We start from the raw sequence: 20,283 nt of genomic DNA, 5'->3' as shown, positions 1-20,283 counted from the left end.
GGCGCAGGAGAGGAGCACTCCAGCCGAGCGGGCGGTGCCAGCCCTGCCTGGCACAGGCAGCATCCCCCTTCGCAGGCAGCGCTGCGCCAAAGCGCTTCCAGCGCCTTCGTTAAATCACAGCAGCGCTGGCTTAAACCACTTAGTCTGCGCCTTTAACCACCCCGTGCAAATGATCTCAACACCGCTCAACCCCCACGGGCTGCTGATGCTGCTCCTGCCAGCGTGCTCGCTCTTACCAGCCTTTCTGGGCATCCATGAGAAACAGACCTTCAAGGGTTTAAAAATGCCTCTGGCCATGATGAAAGCGCCGGCGGCTGCTCGCACCCCCACTACACCACCGTGCCCTCCTGCCTGGGGGACGCAGGAAGGATCATTGGTGCTGCTGGACGTGGCCAGGAGAACATCGCACAGTGCCAGCGAAACAGGAGCCGGTGTTTGCCGGAGGGGAGAGGTCTGCTTTCCTAACGGCTTCAGAGTCCAGCTAAGCAAATGAACAAATACAGCCGGAGCTGTGGCTCTCAGCTGGCCCATCTGCTCGGCCGTCCCTCCCTGCTCATTCCTGGCACACGTGTCCCTTGGGAACCCGTGAGCCAGCGGCACTGAGGCCAAGTGAGCGGCTGTCCTGGGCTGGCAGCCCCAGGCACCTCCATGCCACCTGGGCCAGCACCAAGAGCCAGCAGGGCTGGAAACTGAGCTTGATGGAGTCAGGGCTCAGTGCCACGGGAGATGCTCAAAAGCCCCGTACCCAGACCCAGACCCCCATCCAGCACCACGTGAACAGCCAGGTGAATCCCAGCCTCCCCAGGCTTTGTGCCCCATCCCTGCTCTTAGGACTGGAAGCCACCTGATGTGCAAGAAGGGAACGATGGCGTGAAGGATCAGCCTCAGGACCCCTCAGCACTCATCCAGGCTCCCCTGCACTGCAGAGAACTAACAGTCAGGCTACTGCGTAAAGAGGGTCCTTAAATTCATAACGGGATGTTTGAGATGTGCTTTGAAGCCTCACAGGGAGCTGTAAAATCCTCCCGTGTAGCCTTCGATGCTCTGGTTGCATCTGGGGCTTGTTCCCACAAAAGAGGGCTACAAACCCAGCAAGAATACGGCTCAGGACAGATCGATCCAGGGTGGCTCAAACCGCATCTACTTCTTTTGTGTTTGCAGCCTGCTTCACACCTACTGCTCCCTCTTCAACTCCTGTCCCGGTTGAATTAAAGTCAACACGTTGTCCTTCTCTTGGCCTGTCAGGTGCCGAGGGTGAGATCCATGTGTCACTGTGCATCGAGGTCGCCAGCACGGATTCAAGGGTCCCGTTCGCTCTAATGACATGGGGACCTCTGGCAGGGACAGTTTCCTCCAGATATTTAAGTGGACGGAGCTGAACTGGACCCTGACTCACAGGGGAACAGCGTCTCTGGTCCCGCAGCCTCCCGAATTCACGGCATTACTGAAGCAACCTTTGGCTGTCCCCAGTAACGAGTTTTTCCGGCCCAGGGTGAGAGCCAGGCTGTGCTCACTGGCACGGAACAACACACTTATTTGCTTTACTTTTGTAACCTGGCTCATAAGTACTGCCAGCTGATGCTTTAACCCTTATTAGGGCAGAATAAACCCCAAGGTTTTCTCCTCCATTTGAGCACCCTGACAGCACAAGCGAGGTGCTGGGAGGGTGCGTGGCCGGGGTCAGGCTGGCCCTGCGGGTGCTGTTAGGATGTGCTTAGCCCTGCCCAGCCTCTCACATCGGCATCATGGAGGAAAAGCAGGCTCCGATGAAGCCGCAGGTTTCCTGCACCCTTGGCCGTGCCCTGCCTGGTCTGCCCCACGGCAGCAGGTCAGCAGGACCCTCTGGAGCAGAGCTGGCACAGATGGGGCACAGCAGGTTCCCAGCCCAAAATGGAAGGACTTTGGGCCAAAAACAAAGTGAGAAGGTGCAATTTCCTCTCCTCCTTCCCCATCAAACAGCCGATTGCGCTCTGACTACACTGCCACGGAGTGAACCACCCCAGTCAGAGAGAGAGATTCACCCCACTTGTCCCCACGCCAAGTGCTCGTCACGGCCACCGCAATGCCAGTAGCCTCTTGGCTGTGCCAGCTCAAGGGCGTACATGGCCACCATCCATGGTATGGATGAAGGAGGTCTGGGAGATGACCCAGTGTAAAGAGAAAGGGTGTTGCTGAAGGCAGTGAGGTGCTGGGGAACAGGGACTGCAGAGGAATGTGGGTGCACAGCATGGTGGGCGCCTGGGGCTCACCAGGGTGCTCGGGGCGAGGAAGAGGAGACAGGAGAGGGGTCACCCACGCTCACCCTTCCCCACGCTGCAGGCGCTGGGGCCAGCGCACGGGGGAGCGCGGCCACCCCTCCGCCCGCAGCTCCGCCGCGGCAGCCCTCCGCAGAGCCCTCCCTGCACCATGGCTCCGGCCCTGGTTTCAATCATCCCTGGATTACACGCTGTTTGCTCTTGTTGACAGCACATTTACTTGCACTTGTCAAGCACGCTGTAAATAGTGAGAGAAACAGCCCTGCCCTTCCTGACCAGAGGAGCGGCCAGGAAGGGGCCGGCCGATCCCTCCCAACCACGCACCCGCCGGCCGCTCATTCCCAGCACCGGAGCCAGCGCTGCCAGGAAGGGCTGGGGCGCAGGATCAGTCCACGCCTGCTTGCACCGTCAGCAGCCATGGGAGAGAGACTGGCGGCCGGGCTCTGAAAAGTGCTGAGGATCCACCACCTCCCATGGGAAACAAGGGGAGCGCCCGTCTTGGACTCCCACGGTCCCCCAAAGTCCACACCACAAAGTGTCCATAATTATTTAGCTTAAGGATAATCTACATCTTTCAGATACAGCCAGCCATCATCTCCGAGGTAATCTCAGGTCACGGAGTCAGAAGGAAGAGTAATCAGCCGTTCTGAGTGTGGAAGACACAAAGAAACAAGCAGTGAGAATCAGATGGTCGTAGCAGGTTCGTTATAAGCAGGGTGTTGTGCCACTAATCTTTTCCCTGGCAGCCAAACTGGCTGGAGCAGCTCCAGGCCCTGGCGCCTCGTCCTTGCCGCTGCTCTGCAGTTCGCCGTCTCTTCAATTCTGCTAATGCAATTCGTTGCGGGGCCCGGCTGGAAACAGGACCAGTGCAGCGATGCAAGGTTAAAAAAAGCACCGTGCTCTGTGCAGATGGTCGTTATTCGGCCCAAGGAGGCAGCCTCGCTAACTCGATTAATTCATAAAGCTGCTCTCGCTATAATCGCATTGCCGCCACTGTGATTCCTCACCAGCCCCAGCCCACCTCCAGGCTCCGCTCCTCCCCGTTTGGGGACATTTGCCACCAAGCTGGGTCACCCTGGTGGTACGTTTTACAGATCCTTGCTCAGCACAGCCAAGGGGCAGGGAGCAGCCTCCCAGGGCAGTCCCGGACGCGAGGACAAGAGCGGGGAAGGCGTTGGAAGGGGAGAAAATAACCACAGAACAACTCCTGTGACCTGCTGCAGCCGGCAGGACGGGTTCATCACTCAGTGAAGTTCGTCTGATTTCCCACAGCTCCAAGAAGTTGGCACCATGCAACTTTCCTCCACCAGTTCAACCAGTCCAGCCCTCCTTTCCAGATGCGACCATCCCGCTGGGGATCCTCTGCCCTATCGCAAGCCATCTGTTCTGGGAAAGGCTCAGGGACGGCATTAACAGCAGCGTTAATACGTTGAAGGGAGAGCCATTCCCAGCTCGCACGCCGGTGCAGCAGCCACAGAGGCTGCTGAGGAGCCGCTCTCTGCTCAGACAGTGTCCCTTTCTCTGGCTCCAGTGCTCAGCTGGCACATGGCACAGCTCTGCCTGGCACCGAGGCTGCACCGGCCCTTCGCTCCTGTCACACAGCAAAGCCCACATAGCCTCGGCTGGGCTCCGGGCGCAGCAAGATGAGCTGCCTCTTGGCAAGTTGGAGCAGTTTGGAAGGCTTTGCAAATCGGATTCCTGTTTGGAGCAGAAATCAGCCATGCAGAGGCTAATATTTCCAGCTTAATTTGTCTGTTCACAGAGCACAGACACTGTTCTGTTTCCTTAAATAGCCCTAGTATCGAATAACTTGTAAGCAACAAGCAAAGCTAATGGATCACTTCTCCCTTGCAGAAAGCGACTGATTTTCCCAGCTCCTGCCTCCCGCTGCACCGCCATCCCCAGGGACGTCTGCCCAACAAACCAGCTGCGGTGCAGACTGGTCACAGCAGCCCCAACTGCAGCTCGCCCGTGTCGGGCTTCTGCCCACAGCCCGGCCCTGGGTACAGCCGCCCACCCTGCTCCGAGCTTGCACGCCTCCCAAGCATCCTCGCCTGTCCGCTCGGGAGCTGCAGCCTCACGCAGGGCTGCTCCCCCTTCCCCACGCTGTTCCTTCTTGTCCTTCAGGATCAGGTTTGCTTTAAAATTGCAGCCTGGGCAGCTTACACCTTGCTGGGATGGGAAATGGTGCTATGAACTCAATTAAGTGCCTGGTGGTTGCTCTCACACTCCTTTTCTCCCTCCCAGCCCCACACCCCACCAGTGGGATTTCCATCAGCTTTGGCAAGCCAAGACAAAACCCCCTTGTCGCAACCTTGGAGGGCCCACGCTGGCTCTCCCCTGCACCCAAGGAGCACGCTCTTGGCTACTGAGGCACAGAAAAGCCTTAGAAAGGTTTGTGTTGTCTTCTAGAGTATTTTTTCACCTGTTCAGTAGCCAGGCTCCTTCCATAACATGGGGAGCAGACACTCTCCAGGGCTTTGCTCTGAGCCACAGGGTTTCTAAGTGTAGCAGACAGCCAAAATCCCACACCCTGCCATAACACAGAGTCTGGGGTGGGGAGGGTAAACAGCAATATCACCCGAAAACCCAAACGGTCCCACAGCACGTGTGATGATGGAGAGCTGCCAAGATCCCCCCTTTTAGGATCTATTTGAGATGCTCAGATTTGAACATGTCCCTGGACAGCTTCGCCCCGGAGGATCCCCCAGCCCGTGGCTGGATTGCATCCAGCCGAGAGCAGAGCCATGCCAAGTCCCCGGCAGCAGCCCCACAGCATGCATCCCCCCCATGCCGAGCTGCCTGGGACCCCCTGCCCGGGCACTGTGTCGTGCCAGCAAGACGCATCGCAGGAAAACAAGAGACACGGCAGAGTCTTGTCACTTCATTGAATTAGCTGACCTGGGCTATTTGCATTTCTAGAGGTTTGGTTGGTAACTAGGTTCTCAGGCTTTGTATGTTGTTGCTATTTTAGTACGTCTGAAACGTGCAGGAAAAGGAATGTGAAGGCTCTGTCTCCTGTGGAGATGTTTGCGCTGACCCAGTTTGGGATGCTGCAGAGCAAAAGCCACGTCGCTCTGCCTCCCGATCCGGGCAGCAGCGCAGCCGCCTGCTCCTGCTTTTGCCTACACGTACGGTGAGCGCGAGTCGCCTGCCTGGGAGCCAGACCGGACCACACACCAAGGCTGTATCCACATGTTGATGTGGGGCAGGAGCTGCTCCACCACCACGCACCAGCCAAGGGGAGGTACCCGGGTGGTTTTACCCAAGATCCCCATCTGCCTCACTTAAAGCTCTTTAAACACTCAGCAGAATGTGTTTCTCTTCTCCCAGAGCAGTGGGTCACCCACCAACAGTCTGAACCCAATCCCCGGGGGACGAGATGACTCCAGCAGAGATTGCCACTGTCCCAGACAACTCCTTGGTGGCAGCCCCAGCCCCGAAGCCAGGCAGATGGGAGATGTTAACTACATCCATGCAGGGCAGGCGTGCCCAACAGTGCTTCAAATCCACTCCACGCACACGTTTCTCTTGCCAGCACTGCTGGGACAACGCTCTCGGGTCAGGCTGAAGCTCTTCAGTGTGGGAAAAGAGCTGGTGCTGCCTTGCTAGGTATGAAAAAAAGCACTCATCAAATGACCTTTCTGTGCTTGGAGGCCATCTGTGGGGTTCAGATCAAACGCTTGAGCCCATCTGAGTGCACAGAAGGAGCACATCTTCACACCACTGCTCCCATGACCTCGGCCTTTTAATCAGGACCCAGAGATCATGGCCTGAACCTCTCCCTCTGCATTCAGTCCTGCCCTAGAGCCGAGCTCTCGGAGAAGGCCATACACCAGGTTGCGTGGCCTCAGCTGTCCAAATACAGATGCTGGGAGGCGTCAGAAGCAGCCTGCTCGCTGGAGTCTGCCTCGACTCAGGTCAGCGGATGCAAATGCAATAACTGCTTCCCCGAGCAGGGCAGGAAGCTGCAGACGCAGCAGTGCCTGAATACAAACTCACTCCTCACCTGTCAAAAAAGCAGCCTCCGGAGCAGCTTGCCTGGCAGGAGTGTCACTGGAGCAAAGCCCCCACCGCAGGCAGAGCCCCACGATGCTCCGAGTGGGGTTTTCGAGCTCCCCCGTGGGTCGCTTACCTTGTTCTCTGTAGGAGCCGATGCCGGATGTTGCTGCTTGGTGATGTTCTCAGCCAGACACCAGCAGATCCTCTTCTTCTGCTCCTGGGAGTAAGCCTCCAAACTTAATAAGCACTCCGACTTCTGACGTAAAGGAAACACAGGCAGAGAGAAGGTCATTAGCTGTGTGTCGCAGGCCCTGGCTTTGTTTGCAAACTACTTGCTTCCAACAGACTGTATCAGATGAATGTAAGTATAACGGGAGAGCTCGCACCAGCGTCCTGCGCTCTGGGCACGAGAAATCAAAATAGATGGGAAATCAGCTTCACAGTGAAATCTCCTCCAGACAGAGGGTGACAGGCTGCTGTGGTGCAGAGCAGCAGACTTTTGCCTTAGTAAGCGGGCGCAGTGGTAAGGCACGGGCAGAGCACCAGCAACTCCGCACCCTGGGCCACCACGGTGGAAACGTGTCTATTAAGCTAATTTAGAGGGTGGAAATTGCTCTTTGCTGCACGCAAACATTAATGAGGCGCCGTATTGTGAACTGACGAAAACAAGCGCCTTCGGGCTGGGTGGGGCTGGGAGGAGCTGGGAGGAAGGCAGACCTCAGGAGAAGCTCCAGACCAGCCTTGCCTGTTCTGCTTCTTAGAGCACGCATCAGGGGTTGTTTTGAGGATGATGCTCCAGCTCTGGTCACACACTGCCTGCGAGCAGCGTGCAGCGAGGAAGGAATTGAGAGAAACGATGGGAATCCATCCCAGCTGAGCCCCACCTTGAGCCTCAGAGCCTGCCCACCTCCCCTCGTGCCCTAGCCCCTTCCCTGCGCACACCCTTTTTGATATGGACCTGCTCCTCTTCGACGTGTTTTCTCTGGGCCAAATACCTCTCATTTAAGAAACCTTCTGAGCAAGTTCTCTCAGCAAGTGTCTCCCAGCCCTTAAACCGCTCATTTCTTGTGCTAAAAATTAAGCATTTGTAACATTTGCTGCCCACGGGGATTTTGCAGGTCTTGCTTTAAAAAGGGTCCAGAAATGCCCATGGCTGGATCATCTCCTTCTGTGGCCAGATATGAAAAGGAAAAAAAAAAAAAAAAAAAAGCAGAACTTTAGGACAGAACTGCAAAGAAAAAAAGAGTCTTCCACTAAAGGGCATGAAAAAGGCCTTTCGTTTCCCCCTAGGATTTCCTTCCAGAAGGGCAGGTCTCCGCTAGCCTGTTTTTCCCAGAAAGGTCAGAGAGAACTAAGGAACTTGCAGCTTTGTGGCTCCAGAGACACAACACAGCCAAAAGGGGAAATGCTTTTTAGTCACACCATTTAAAACACTGTTTTGATTAGATGCTAATTCATTCATGTTTAATCCAAAATCCCTATTAAAAGGGTAAATAAACCAACTCCCACGTCACCTCTAGAAAAAGAGATCTCTAGTTGAGTCCTTTGCCCCCCCAAGAAGACTTCCAGGAAAGAGAAGATTTGATCTTTCTTAGGTCTGGACATCACCACATCTATTCCTACAGGAGAAACGGGCTTAAACATTGAAAATGCATGCTCAGGCTTAGCAAGCACTGTCAAAATGGAATAGAGGTTTGCGATTCAGGGACACAAGGTGGCGGGGCTCCCCCTTGCCCCCCAGATCCTGAGCTGCAGTGATGCTCTGAGCATCCCCCGGAGCATCACAGTGCTCCTTCCCATCCCAGATGTCTCAGTCTCTCCCAGTCCCATGCCAGCAGATCACCAGGCTGTACCACTGTGATATCCACTCACCCCTAGGAAAGCACCTAATCGTTCCTGCTTTCAGAGGAGAGGACAGGTACCAGCCTGCCGGGCTGGAGATCCGGGCTGGCATTTCCCTGCCCCGCACTCGGGGCCAGAAGTGAATGACAGTAAGGGCTCAGCAGAGCCTAAAAGACATCAGTGCAGCTGCAAGGAGTCCAGCGCCCACGTTGATGCTGTAACTACTACACCCCCCATCCCTACAGAGCTCCTGCAGTTCCCCCCAGTGTGAGGCTTAAAGCAATTCCGAGGACGTCTCATATCCCCTTGCTCGTGACAGATGCACAGCTCACCTACCCCTGCTCTGCTGCCCCTTGCTGATTCAATTACAGTCCCCATCTCTTTGATTGAATTTAGCATAAAGCGATGCTCAGCCTGCACTGGCTGTTGAGAGCAAAGTGACCCTCTCCCTCCCGCTCAGCCTCAGCGAGCCGGCAAGACTCCCCAGCCCCAGCCACCCGGGAATATTAAAGCCAGGAGAGGAGACTGCCCTCTGGTCCAAAAGGCAGGGGAGAAAGTCAACCACCTCGATGTGTGTCCTGGGTATTGTGGGCAAGGCTGAGGCGGGACATGAACAGCCAAAACTGCATTTATCCAATCTGTACATTTTACTATCGTTTCTGCACTAGAGCAGCGAGATCTCAGCACTTTATTCCTTCACAGTGATATTTAACCTCTCCAACACACATCTCCCAAGGGAAGAGCTCTGTTTCTCCCTTTCATTTATATTTTAACCTCTCCAAAGGAATAACTTTCCCAAGGGAAGAGTTCTGTTCCTCCCTCTTCTGTCAACCTGCTCCCCCCAAATAATGCGCAACTGTGTTGGGGAAAGAGCCAGCCCAACCCACAGTGGCTGAGCACCTCCGGCTGCCTCTACAGCAGAGGACCCTGCTTGCAAAGTCCGTTGGGATCTAGCCAGACGGAGGGCAGACATGTGAAGTACCGACTGTTATATGGGATAAAGCCCTATCAGTGGCACGTGTCCCTAGAGCCCAGCCCCTGCCAGGGGACCGAGCTGCCCAGCTCAGCACTCCCACGCACCGGGGAGGCTGGAGCAGGGAGGTCGGCTAACGCCGGGGCTGTGCCGTGCCCTGTGCACGCTGCCTGGCTTGGAGCTCGCTCTGGGAACCGGCCTCCCCGCTATTGTTTTCATTCAGGGAGGCTGCTGCTTTGCCTGCCAATATTTACAAAGAGAAAACAGGGTTTAATCTCACAGTGCTGGGAAAGGAGGATGCAGATGGCGTGAAGGGGGCGTTTGCGACCAGATAAAGCGAGCGACTGAAGTGGCTGCCAGTTGCTTTCCGACTGCCTTCACCCCAGCATTTTGAAAAACATGTTATTGCAGGTGTTGCATGCTGGCTGGCGCGGGAGCCTCCGGTGAGCCCACAGCTCCGGGGCAGCACTGGACCCCACGCCAGTGCTGCCCATGGGAGAGCTGGAGGAAAACAGAGGGTATGCATTGCAGAGGAGGACCCAGGCTAGCCAACGCAAGCCCCACATGGGCCCTGTTACAGCAGGAAAAGGTCCCTTTTGCTCCATGGGAAAAGCTCACTCCTGCAGACGCTCCCCCAGGCTGAGCCCCAGCCCCACGGCACCCAGGAGCATGGGGAGATGACAGGCAAGGGGCCTGGCCAGGCAGAGCTCCTGCTTACCCCAGCAGACACCAACCAAAGGACTGTTGGCTCTGTAGCCCATCAGTCAGCCAAGGACCTCCCAGAGAATGGCACCACATCACAGGAAGGGCCCCCAGACCCCACACACCAATACCCCACGCTGCAGACATGCCCCTCTGTGCAGGAGCCAGCACAACAGCATCTGGTACACAACTGTGGCTCTACATGGCACTGCAAAGCTAAGATATAACAACAACAACGAGACAGACTCAGCCTGACACCTCTAAAGCCTTGAACTCGGTGACCAGCCGAGCCTGGGGCTCTTCTCACCTCCCCCAGCTCATGCTAGCAGACGTGCTCCCAAGGGGTGGTCAGGTCCTTGGGTGGATGTTCCCCCTGCAGATGAGGAGGATGCACTCCTGCTCCTTTCCCCAGGCTCTTCTCCTCTGCAGGGTGTATGGCAAAGTGGTTCAGGGGCAGGGCTCAAAGCCCAGCTCAGCAATGCCCAGCCCCTGGCCTCGAATGTTCGGAGCGTTGGTCCATAGCCAAACCCAGCAGAGATCCCAGAGGGGAAGTACCTCGGAAACGGGCTCCAGACTACAATAGCTTTTAAATCGCAGAGCAAACCTTCCACCGGCGAAACAGCAAGCCCTGGGAATATCCTGTGCACAAAACACGGGCAACTGCTGGCTGGTTATTTCATGACCCATGGAGCTAGGTCTAATGAGAAAGTTCAGTTTGCTCCCATGCTAAGCTGTGCTGGGGGGGCCGTGGGGGACCATGTCTCTTCCTGTGGTTTTTTGACTGCTGGGCACACTGGTGGTGCCCAAAAAACAAACACTGGCAGCAACAGCAGGGGCCCTAGTGAAAGCTTGGATGACCCAAAGGTCACAGGATCTCATGGGTGCTTGAGCAGATCACGTGCATGGAGCTGCTGTTTGCAGGGCACAGCAATCTCTGCAAAGCAGCATGGCTCGTTGCTGTGTGGCTTGTTTTCGGGCCAGGGAGGCTCTGTAGATGAAGGTGAAGGATAGATGTGCCCATCCTTCCTTGTGACACCAAGGGCTGGCTCTTAGGAAATAGGTTTTCATTGTCCTACAGCCACCCATGGATCAGGAGAGGCACCAAGATAGCAAAGCAGACCTGCTACTCCATGGCGCAGAGCCACCAGTGGCTCCAGCTCGCCCCAGGCCAGTCAGACCCTGTTGCACGTAGATGCTGCTGCTAAGAAGGGAGAAGATGGAGGAGCGATGCCACGGGAGCACTGTATCATGGCAGAGCCTGGAGAATGCTAAGCCTCCAGGAGGAAAAGCCAGCCTGAAGAACCTTTTTCACCCTCTTTGGAGCAGCCTCGTCGGAGGACACAGGGCTCGGTCTGTTTTTGCAGACCAGCAGCTTGTCCTTAAGTGGCTCATCAGATAACAGCCTTCACAGGGATCCCCAGCCCTGAGACTAGCCAGGCATGGAGCTCCCCGTGCAAACACCACTCTGGCAAACAGAGAGCAGGGCCACCGCCTTCCCATTCTGCAAATGCCCTTTCCTCTTGGGCAAGAGCGCTCAGAGCTGAGCAGCCCCAGCAACAGGAACACTGAGCTCACCCACCCACTGCAAACACAGCCCCAGAGCTACCCCTCTTCCCCCAGCACAGCCCCAAGGACAGCAAGCTTCCAGCCTGTGCGGCCAGCCCCAGGGAACAGCGGTTCCCCACCAAAATTACCCACTGGTGCCTGGGCCTTTTGAAAATCTCTCCAGTACTGTAACCACATCATATCAGCTCTTCTTTTTGCCAAAATCTGGGCAATGTGACCACAGAATTAAAGCAGGAGAAAAAAAAATGAAGAACTTCTGCTCCAAAAAGCACATTTTGTGGTCATCTCAAAACTCAGATTCAGGTTGAACTGTGTGAAGATTCACAAAGCCAGGGAAGCAGAGTGCCCCCGTTTATCTGTTTCTCCAACTGGGACACAAGCACTCCCTCTCTGCCCAAAAAAGAGACCAGAACTGGGAGCTGCCCCTGCCCAGGAGCTGCCCTGGGGTACACCCCAGGCCATGGGTTACGCCAACCCAGGACTTCTGCTACTGGTGTCACTCCACATCATCTAACCCAGGTAAATGGGCACTGGCAGAGGAGACAGAGCCCAGGGGTCTGTCTGCACAGAGGAGCAGCCTTGCCACCAGCTCCACAGCCATCGCTTTGCGTGCTCCGGCTCCAGGTATATGCCAGGAGAGCGCTGGCTTGAACCAGATGAACGTTTCAGTTGCAGTTGAAATTTGGGGCATGTCATGGGGATGCTGGGTAGGGCTGCATTTCAGGAATGCCTCGGCATTTGGGGTAATCTGTACAGGGGTTCATGCCACAACATCCTTCAGAAGCACTTTTCAAAGTGTTGGCCGGCTTGGTCTGACGTTATCTCACTGTGCCTGCAGTTCAGGCTGCAGCTCGGTCTTCTTGGCATCACACACAGAGAAATGCAGTGGCTGGGACCCACCGTCCTTTGGATGGAGGAAAATGGAAACCTCCATTCAGGAAAGAGTTAAGCTGTTGCTGTAGGTGTGACATGGCAGAGGGATTCAGTGTGTGCAGATTGAGCGTCCAGCTTTTACATCAGCTGGGTGGCTCAAAGCGATGCACGCTGGTGCACTGCAGCGCAGGACACAGCCCCGCTTGGTGAACCTCTCCGGCATCCCAGAAATGAGCCACTGCTTGCGAGACACGCAGGAAGCAAAGGAAATATCAGAGAGCAGGAAAGAATTTTTCATTTGGTAACATCTCCTGACCACCACCAGCAGAGCAGCTGGAGGAGGAGGAGTCCCCCCTTATGTTGAAAAGGGCTGGGAGCAGGAAGAGGAAGGCAGAGGAATACACTTCATCGTCTCTCAGTGAGCTTCAAATTCATGTAATAAAACCGGTGAGAGCAGGCAGCAAGGAGTGCGTCTAGATTTTCTGTACTTGAAGTCCTTAGGTATGACTGATCCCAATGCTTCTAACCTTGTCTGCGGTGTCCTTTCCGCCACAGCCCAGAGGATCTCTCACCTTCCTGCAGTACAAGCAGCCCATCTGACAAATAACACAGACCACAAATCTGACAAACATCATCTCTTTTCCTATTACGAATTAGAGGAACCTGAGATACAATTTAAACAGAGCACACAGTCCACAGACACACTCATCTCTTCTTCCTTCTCCCACCCTGTGTGCTCGATGCCAGCTGACACTTGATTTTCTTTTACCAGGAATTTAAAACCCACTATACCTCCACCCTACAGTGCTCTGGCATCTGCAGGGTGACCATCACAGTACAAAATTCAGGATTTTGTGTTAAGGCGAGGCTGAGGGACTCCTAAATCACTGCGCTTTTTTGCGGTTAAACCCTCCTGCAGCGAGGTGCATTGGGGGCTTGCAGACTGTGCCCTTTGGCCAGCGCTGCTTTGGGGTCAGAGCGGGACACAGCTCTTGGCTCCATGTCTCATGTGCAGCCTGGAGGTTTTCTGAGCTCATGTCTCTAAACTGGCCTTTTTGTCATTGCATTTTGTGGGTATTTTCTTGTACTTAAGAACCAAAAAGTATAGATGGAGCATTGGAAAAGGAGGGATCAGATATCTTGCAGGCTGCTCAAGCCCTGCCAGAGAACAGAGTAATTGGGATGGGGAGGAAACCGCAACAGCAGAGCCCAACCCAGGGCACCAGATCCTCCTTAATGCTGGGAAAAAGGAAAAGAGAAACAACTTCCTTTGCTTTGGTCCCCTGCCAAAACCATCCCATTTCACTTGGAAACAAATTCAACCCCAAATGCAAGTCTTCTGGCTGCCACTTTGGGGTCAGGGAACAAAGGAATGGGAAAGTTGACTGAATCCCAAACATTTATCATTACTGATGCCGTCTTTCTGCTGCAGGAGCTCATGGCTGCTGCTTATCCTTTCCCCAACAAGCTTTTATCAGTCACTCCTGACCCTCACACACCTGTGCGTACAGTTCTCTTTTCCCCATGATCACATGAAAACACACAATCGGCTTTTACCCACCTTAACAACTAACCCCCACTGCTCTATCACTGAACTAGCCTCCTTATCTCCTACTTCCCCAAATTTCGAGTCATATGCACACTTTATCAGGCATGATTTGCTGTTTTCTACCATGTCAATGATGATTGTTTGCAATTAAGCAAGAGCCAGGCTTCCCAAGCCCTCCCTGGCAGAGCAATGCTCACGGATGATGATGTTGAGGTTTCAGACGAGAGTTTTTAACTATCTATGAACCACAACAGCAATTTTCTGTCTTTCTAGGTTTTCAAGCCAAGTGTTATGTCATATCAAGCCAAGTGCCTGTGAGGACGTCTGCTCTAGTTGTGCTCCATCTGTACTCTTTCTCTCTCTTTCATTAATAATTACTTTTTAAGTTCTTTAGTAAACAAATTCACTTTAGCTGTTCACTTGGTTGCGTAGGTTTGATGTCACCCCCTGGCCAGCCCTTTTGCCCTTTTCCCTATCACCAAACCATCTCCCTAAGTGTCCTCCAGATCTGCCAGGACGGTGGCCAAAAAAGCTCCTTGCAAACTCTTCTGATGACATGTCCAGAAGAGCTGACTTCAAAATTACCCAGGTGTGTAACATCTGCCATTTCACAGCATGTCCCTGAGCCTTAAAGTCCTCTGTACCATCAGTAAACTGCTTCTCCAGCATTCAGATTCCCCGTGTGGAGATGGGAACCTCAGTTCTCCTTGCTCTTTCCCTGCGGGACAGAAATGGGCAATGCCACATCCCTAAAGGCATTAGATTAGTCATGCTCAGTCCTGGGAGTTACAAAGAACACTTTGGGAAAGTAATTCTCCTAAGGACCAAGCTGGGACACCTCCAGTGAAGACTATGGAGTTAAGCACATTATACAAGCTACAATATTGCCCCTCACTACAGCTGTGCTTCAGTTTAAAGAGCATTTCTTCAAAGTGTACCCTTGCCAGCAGCCGGGACGCAGCTCAAGGATGCAGGCAGGAACAGTGCCCACGGGGGACCCCACGGGCGCAGGGATGTGTCCGCAGAGAGCCAGGGCGTGGGGTGGGACAACGGGGGACAGTGTCATTTCTGACACTCGTCTAGAGGATCTCCCATGCAGAGATGCGCATTAGGATGCGCATCTCCAAGGCAAAACAAGATCAAGCATAGATCTGCAGCATTAATTTGCTCGGGTCTGTAAGCGTGCTCATCGCGGCAGGCCAAGAAGTTGCTATGGAAAGATTTTCTGTTGGAGCAGTTTTCTGAGAGAAACTCCAGAGTCTGCAGATTAAAACTTCCAGAGAAAAAGATCAATTTTGCTAGTGCTTTTCAAATCAAAAACTTACTAAGCTATTTGATTTTATGTCAATTTGGTCTGAATATGTTGGGTTTGAATCAAAAACTTCTAACAATGCAATAAAGCAGTGATCTGCAGTTTCCTACCAGTAGGATATTTCCGGAGCAGGGAAGGGTGTGAATACAGCACTGGACCACATTCATGCCTCTGGACTGGCTCCCTGTGAGGCTACCGATTCCCACCACACTGTAAACGTTTTCTGACAGGTTTTACACATGTCAGCATAGGAGGTGTATGCGCTGCAGGGAATGGCACGAGGGCAGGGAGGAAATGGGGCCAAACTCCCACACTCCAAATTCTTTAGGATGCAGAAATGCGGGTCCACGCTGAATCAGCCCAAAGCTTTCACAGGTGGGGTCTGTTCAACTGACTTTAAACTGTTTCATTTGGATTTAAAATACTGAAATGAAACATACACTAGACCAGGTTTGCATGCATTGGTAGCACTTTTTCACATACCAGTTGGCAAATAGAAAAATTAGACAAGCTTCCAGGTGTACACAGTATTCCTCCGATCAAAAGCTACCACCTTCACTTCCAAAATCCTCACCTGCTTATATGCCGGGACTATCGCAGCTACCCCGTGACCACCACGAGGAACAAAACCACCAAGAACAGACAGCTCAATGGAGAACCTTCCTCTATTTCTGCATTCTTTCCAACACCAACCTATATTTAGCTGTTCCCTTCCAGGAGGCCACATGCCCCACCAAGATCAGGGCCACCTGCACTCGGGACCTCCAAGCACCGCAATTCGCACGCTGAAGAGCCTGTAAAATACACACCCCTTCTGCTGTACCCTACACCGGGCTATAAAGATTACTGTTTGCCATCTGACTGTAAATAATCATAATGCACAGGATTTAAACTCCGTGGTGCAATTTATTTACAGGCAATTAGACACGATGACTAGCAGTAGCTTTTTTTATGACACTCCAGTTTCCCCAAAGGTTGCAATTTTCTGTCTTGTTTAAAATAAATTAAGCAACTCACAGACGTTGAAGCAGTTTTATTTTGGATCATGCCAGATCCAAATGCAAAAATGCAACCTTATGGGTCAGAACATTACTCACAAGCCTTCCAGATGAGAAGGAGCAGGAGACGGCAGCTCAAGGCCTCGGCAAAGAGCTATTCCCACAGCAGACGCGAAGTCAGCCCGGCCCTGTGGGCTCCTTTCAACTCACAGCAGCACTAAGTACATTACTACTCATTGCAAATTATTTGTGGGTAAGAAATAACAGTACGAGAGCTTCTACCAACCTGCCAGACCCCCTCATAGCAGTGCAACGGATGTGTCTGCCCAGATCATGGCGACAGAAGAGCTCAGATAGTGACGACCACCAAACCGCCCAGACCCATCACCTCCACCCCGGCGACCCGGCCAGCAGAGCTGAGCCAGCAAAAGGCTCCTGGTAGGGTAAAGCGCTGCTGGTGAGCCCAGGGATGGAGCACTTGCTGCAAAGAGCAGGACAGGAACAGATCTGGAGGGGGAGAGGCCCCTCAGGGTGACATGGGACAAAAGCGCCATGTCCACAAGAGCGTCCTTCCCTTACGCGTCCTTATACGAAGCTTTCTAGCTGCCACGAGCAGTCACAGGGGTGGGCAGCAGGACAGCCGTGTCTGCCAGCAAGACCCAGCCACAGGGCACTGCTGCAGCACATCGCTGGGAGCCCAAGGGTGCCAGGGGGTGCCAGGCCAGCACCCAGCCAGAGAGGCCCTCCCAAGCCTCCCTGCACCCCGACTCCCGGCAGCCTGAGCGCGGCCCCGAAGCAGAGACAGCCCCTCTCCGTGGGAAGCCATCCTTGCGGGGGGAAACCATCTCGTTCCCATGGTCGCGAAGGAGACTGAGCCTCGCACCAGGGCAAAAGGAGGTCACGCAGCCGGGAGCGTGGCACCCAGCGGACACCAGTCCATCAGGCAATGGGGAGAGCCACGCTGGGCTGGCCCAGAGACACCGTCCCCACACAGCCCCTGTGCTGCTGCGACACGAGTGCCACTTCACTGGGCCTGAATCCCAGCTTTCATTTGACAGCAGGCCATGCCGTGAATCCACCCCACTGCAGAAATAACCTTAACACCACACACTGATGCTCCCACCAGCCCAGCGAGGCATCCAAGCCCCTTGCAATGCCTCTGTGTGCAGCCAGCCTGCAGGAATGCCTTTGAGGGGGACCGTCCCCTCCCTTGACGGGCTGCCAAGACTTAAAACCTCCCAGTGATACCCCCACAACTCTGTAACTAAAGCTTTGCTCCCAAAAAGTGAATGCAAAGAAGAAGAGAGGGATGACCTGAAGGCGAGTCTCTTCTTAGCTTCCCTGCAGGAAAAAGATGCTTACATGCTCCCAGGCCGGCTCCCACAACAGCATCCCATCATTTAAGAAGAGCCCATCTCCGTTCGCCTGAGGTCTGCCTCCGCTGAGGACAGTTCACTGAGCCACACAACCCCCATGCTGCAAAAGTGAGAGGTTTCTGCTCTCATGCTTTAACCACCAGCGCGTGTCCTTGCAGCCTGGTCACCCACTCCGCGTGGCTCTTGGGGTTGTGACTTGCAGGTCACTGTTTCCCAGAAGAGCAGTCATGGGGAAGTCAGGAAGGTACCGTCCTGCTCTGCTCACTGCTTACTCACAGGCACGTCCCCCTCTCTGCCTTTCAGCTTCCCCTCTTGAACCAAAACTGCCCGTTGCTGGAGAGTCTGGTGAGACTTACGGCTGGAAGTGTACTGTCCCCTTAACCTTGAAGCTGGCTGATTTTATCTATGCTACGCACTCACGGCGTACACAAAAAAAAGCCTTCTTCTCCCTTCCTTGCAGGAAAAATCCAGCCAAACCACAGAGCTGAGGAATCACCTCCCCACAGGCAGGATCTCGCATCAGCCTGATCTCCCTAGCTCAGTGCAGACCACCAGCCTCAAAGCAACCCCACGGGTCGGGGAGGGAAGGGGTGGCCCGGGGGATGTCCCGCTTGGCAGGGTGCCGTGTTTGAGCCAGGGGCTGCCCCGATGTCACCCAAAAGCTGTAGGCTGGCACAGTGCAGGGTGTGAGCAGCCACTCCTGGGGTACGGGCATGTGGCAGACCTGCCGGTCACCACGGGTCAGGACGCTCCCACTCCACTTGCAACCTGCTCCAAAATACCCCAGGTTGACAGAAGGAACAAGAAGGGGGTTGCAGAATCCCATAAGCGTGGCCAGTCCAGACCTACTGTCCTCTGTGGGAGAGCGCGCATGTAGGAAAGCAAATGTTTCACATTTTCTATACAACTACTACACTCCAACCTCAATGGATGTCACAGATCTCAGTCACCAGAGCTGTGAGAGTCATTTATGCCCCTCAGAAGAAAGCTAAGCACTTCATTACATCTTGACAAAGACGAGTGTTCACCTCTCAAGATCTCATGAAACGCAGCCAGCTCTCTTTCAGTCACTTCTACTTAGGGGCCCAAAGCTTCTAAATTGAATGTCAGGCTCCAAATGCATTTTTCCAAATGCATGGGAAAATGCAGCAGCGCCTCATCCCGCTGTCAGGATGTCGCTGACGAACATCCATCGCAGTCTTTCTGAGCCATGGCACAGGATTAGCTGGGTAGGGAGACATCACGCAAGTCTGACGTTACTCTGGGCCACGCACTGAGCAAACCCCCAAGGAGGCAGCTCCTGCCTGACGGTCCCAGGAAGAAATAAAGGAGACAGGGAAGGAACAAGAGGGAAACGTGAGAGAGAACTCATCAGCCGATGGTTACGCAGCAAGTCGTGCTTTGGCCCAAATCCCAGCCACTCAAGGTGAACAACTTTCATTCTAAACATTTTCATCCAGCTTTCACAATAGCTTATTATTTCACAGTGCTGCTGAGCAATGTTTGCCTTTCTCCTCTGCGCCCTGGGGATCTTTTCTGGATCCAAATTTCCAGCCCTGAAAATACAAGGCCTTGAAACCAGGAACACAGTAAAGTCACTGGAAAAGGAAAAAGAGACGCAGCATTCAATGATTAGGGAGGTCCAGTCACCGTGAACCAATTTTGCAGTCTCCTTGGCTGCTCCACGACACAAAACGCAACTGTGCCAATGTCTGAGTGATTGCAAATCTGCTTAGAGCATTTAGCCACGCACTAGCCACACGTGTTTTTAGAGCTATGATTATATGTCTTTTAGATTGAGCTTCCTTATTTTATTTGAGGGCTTCAAACCTGAGTGCTTGAAGACAAGAAAAGCAAGATGCCTAAAAAATAAAGACAAAACAGGTGGCAAGGAAATCTGCCCCCAGGCAGAAGAACCCCAAGATAAATCAAAAGTGAGAGGCGGCGAGGAAGATCCACCTACAGCGCACGGGGGGAAGGGGAAAAGCAAACCTGTCTCAGTGCTGCCCAGCCTCCCCGTTCACAGATTCCTTTTAGCAGCTTCTTACTAACATATTCTGGCTACAGCCATTACATTTCCTTTCCAGACCTTTGGCAAATTAATTAAAAAGGAAGGTAAAATCAGCCCGTTCAGTGCTCCTTGCCCCAGCAGAAAGGATCAGAGTTGTTAGTACGTGTTCAGCTCCCGCTACAAAGTTAATTTGGAAGACAGCGACACTCACCTCTGCAAGGTAAAGGATGCAGAATTTCCGATCTTCTGAACCTACAAAGAAGAAACAACAGGATCAAAATTAAGCTACAACTGCATTTCTGCAAGCGGAGACACTGGCAGAGGAATTGGCTAAGAGACAGCATTTAATGAATATTTATTGTTGTCATCCTACAGTACCAGGCTGTGATCTGGGAGTGATGTATGCTGCATCTGCAGGGGCCATGCGCTGGGCAGGCTGCACTGCATGGTATCTTGCGTGGACTCACTGCGCTATCACGGATTCTCCTTTGGGTTTGTCCTTTTGGAAAAAGGTTTGTTTCATTCAGAGGCCACGCACAGGCTCTTGTGCCCGACCTGCCATGGCACATGCAGCCCGATTCCTTCCCGGGGGCTGCGGAGGCCCCGCAGCGCCCACGCAGACATCCTGGGCACCAGGGTCGGGTCTCTCCCATCCTACCTCTGTGGACACTTTGCTCCCAGGAGGACTAACCAGAGCAGCTCCTGTCCCTACATCCTTGCTCGTTCCCAGCTTCTTGCCCCGAGCCCTTGGTAAGGCTGGTGGTAGCTCTGTCTAGTGCTGTCTGTCCCAGCCTCAATCAGTGCCAGTGGTTGGGGTCGGTGCC

At 53.8% G+C, this 20,283-nt stretch overlaps 1 protein-coding gene across 4 annotated transcripts in view; it reads right to left on the bottom strand.

Annotated features, from left to right (window-relative positions):
* The window catches only part of RGS3 (regulator of G protein signaling 3), an 87,312-nt gene that overhangs the window by 20,052 nt on the left and 46,977 nt on the right, over positions 1–20,283 (bottom strand). For all 4 annotated transcript variants that reach the window (XM_072883295.1, XM_072883296.1, XM_072883298.1 and 1 more), the window contains 2 exons: positions 19,671–19,711; positions 6,391–6,513 (listed from right to left, as the gene is read on the bottom strand). In XM_072883295.1, the coding sequence (XP_072739396.1) occupies positions 6,391–6,513; positions 19,671–19,711 (164 nt within the window). The remainder of the gene's footprint in view (positions 1–6,390; positions 6,514–19,670; positions 19,712–20,283) is intronic.

This window comes from Ciconia boyciana, chromosome 18 (assembly GCF_034638445.1).
Source record: "Ciconia boyciana chromosome 18, ASM3463844v1, whole genome shotgun sequence".
In the NCBI taxonomy this organism is placed as follows: domain Eukaryota; kingdom Metazoa; phylum Chordata; class Aves; order Ciconiiformes; family Ciconiidae; genus Ciconia; species Ciconia boyciana.
The sequence above is the reverse complement of the archived record's forward strand: the minus strand, read 5'-3'. Positions and strand labels throughout refer to the sequence as shown.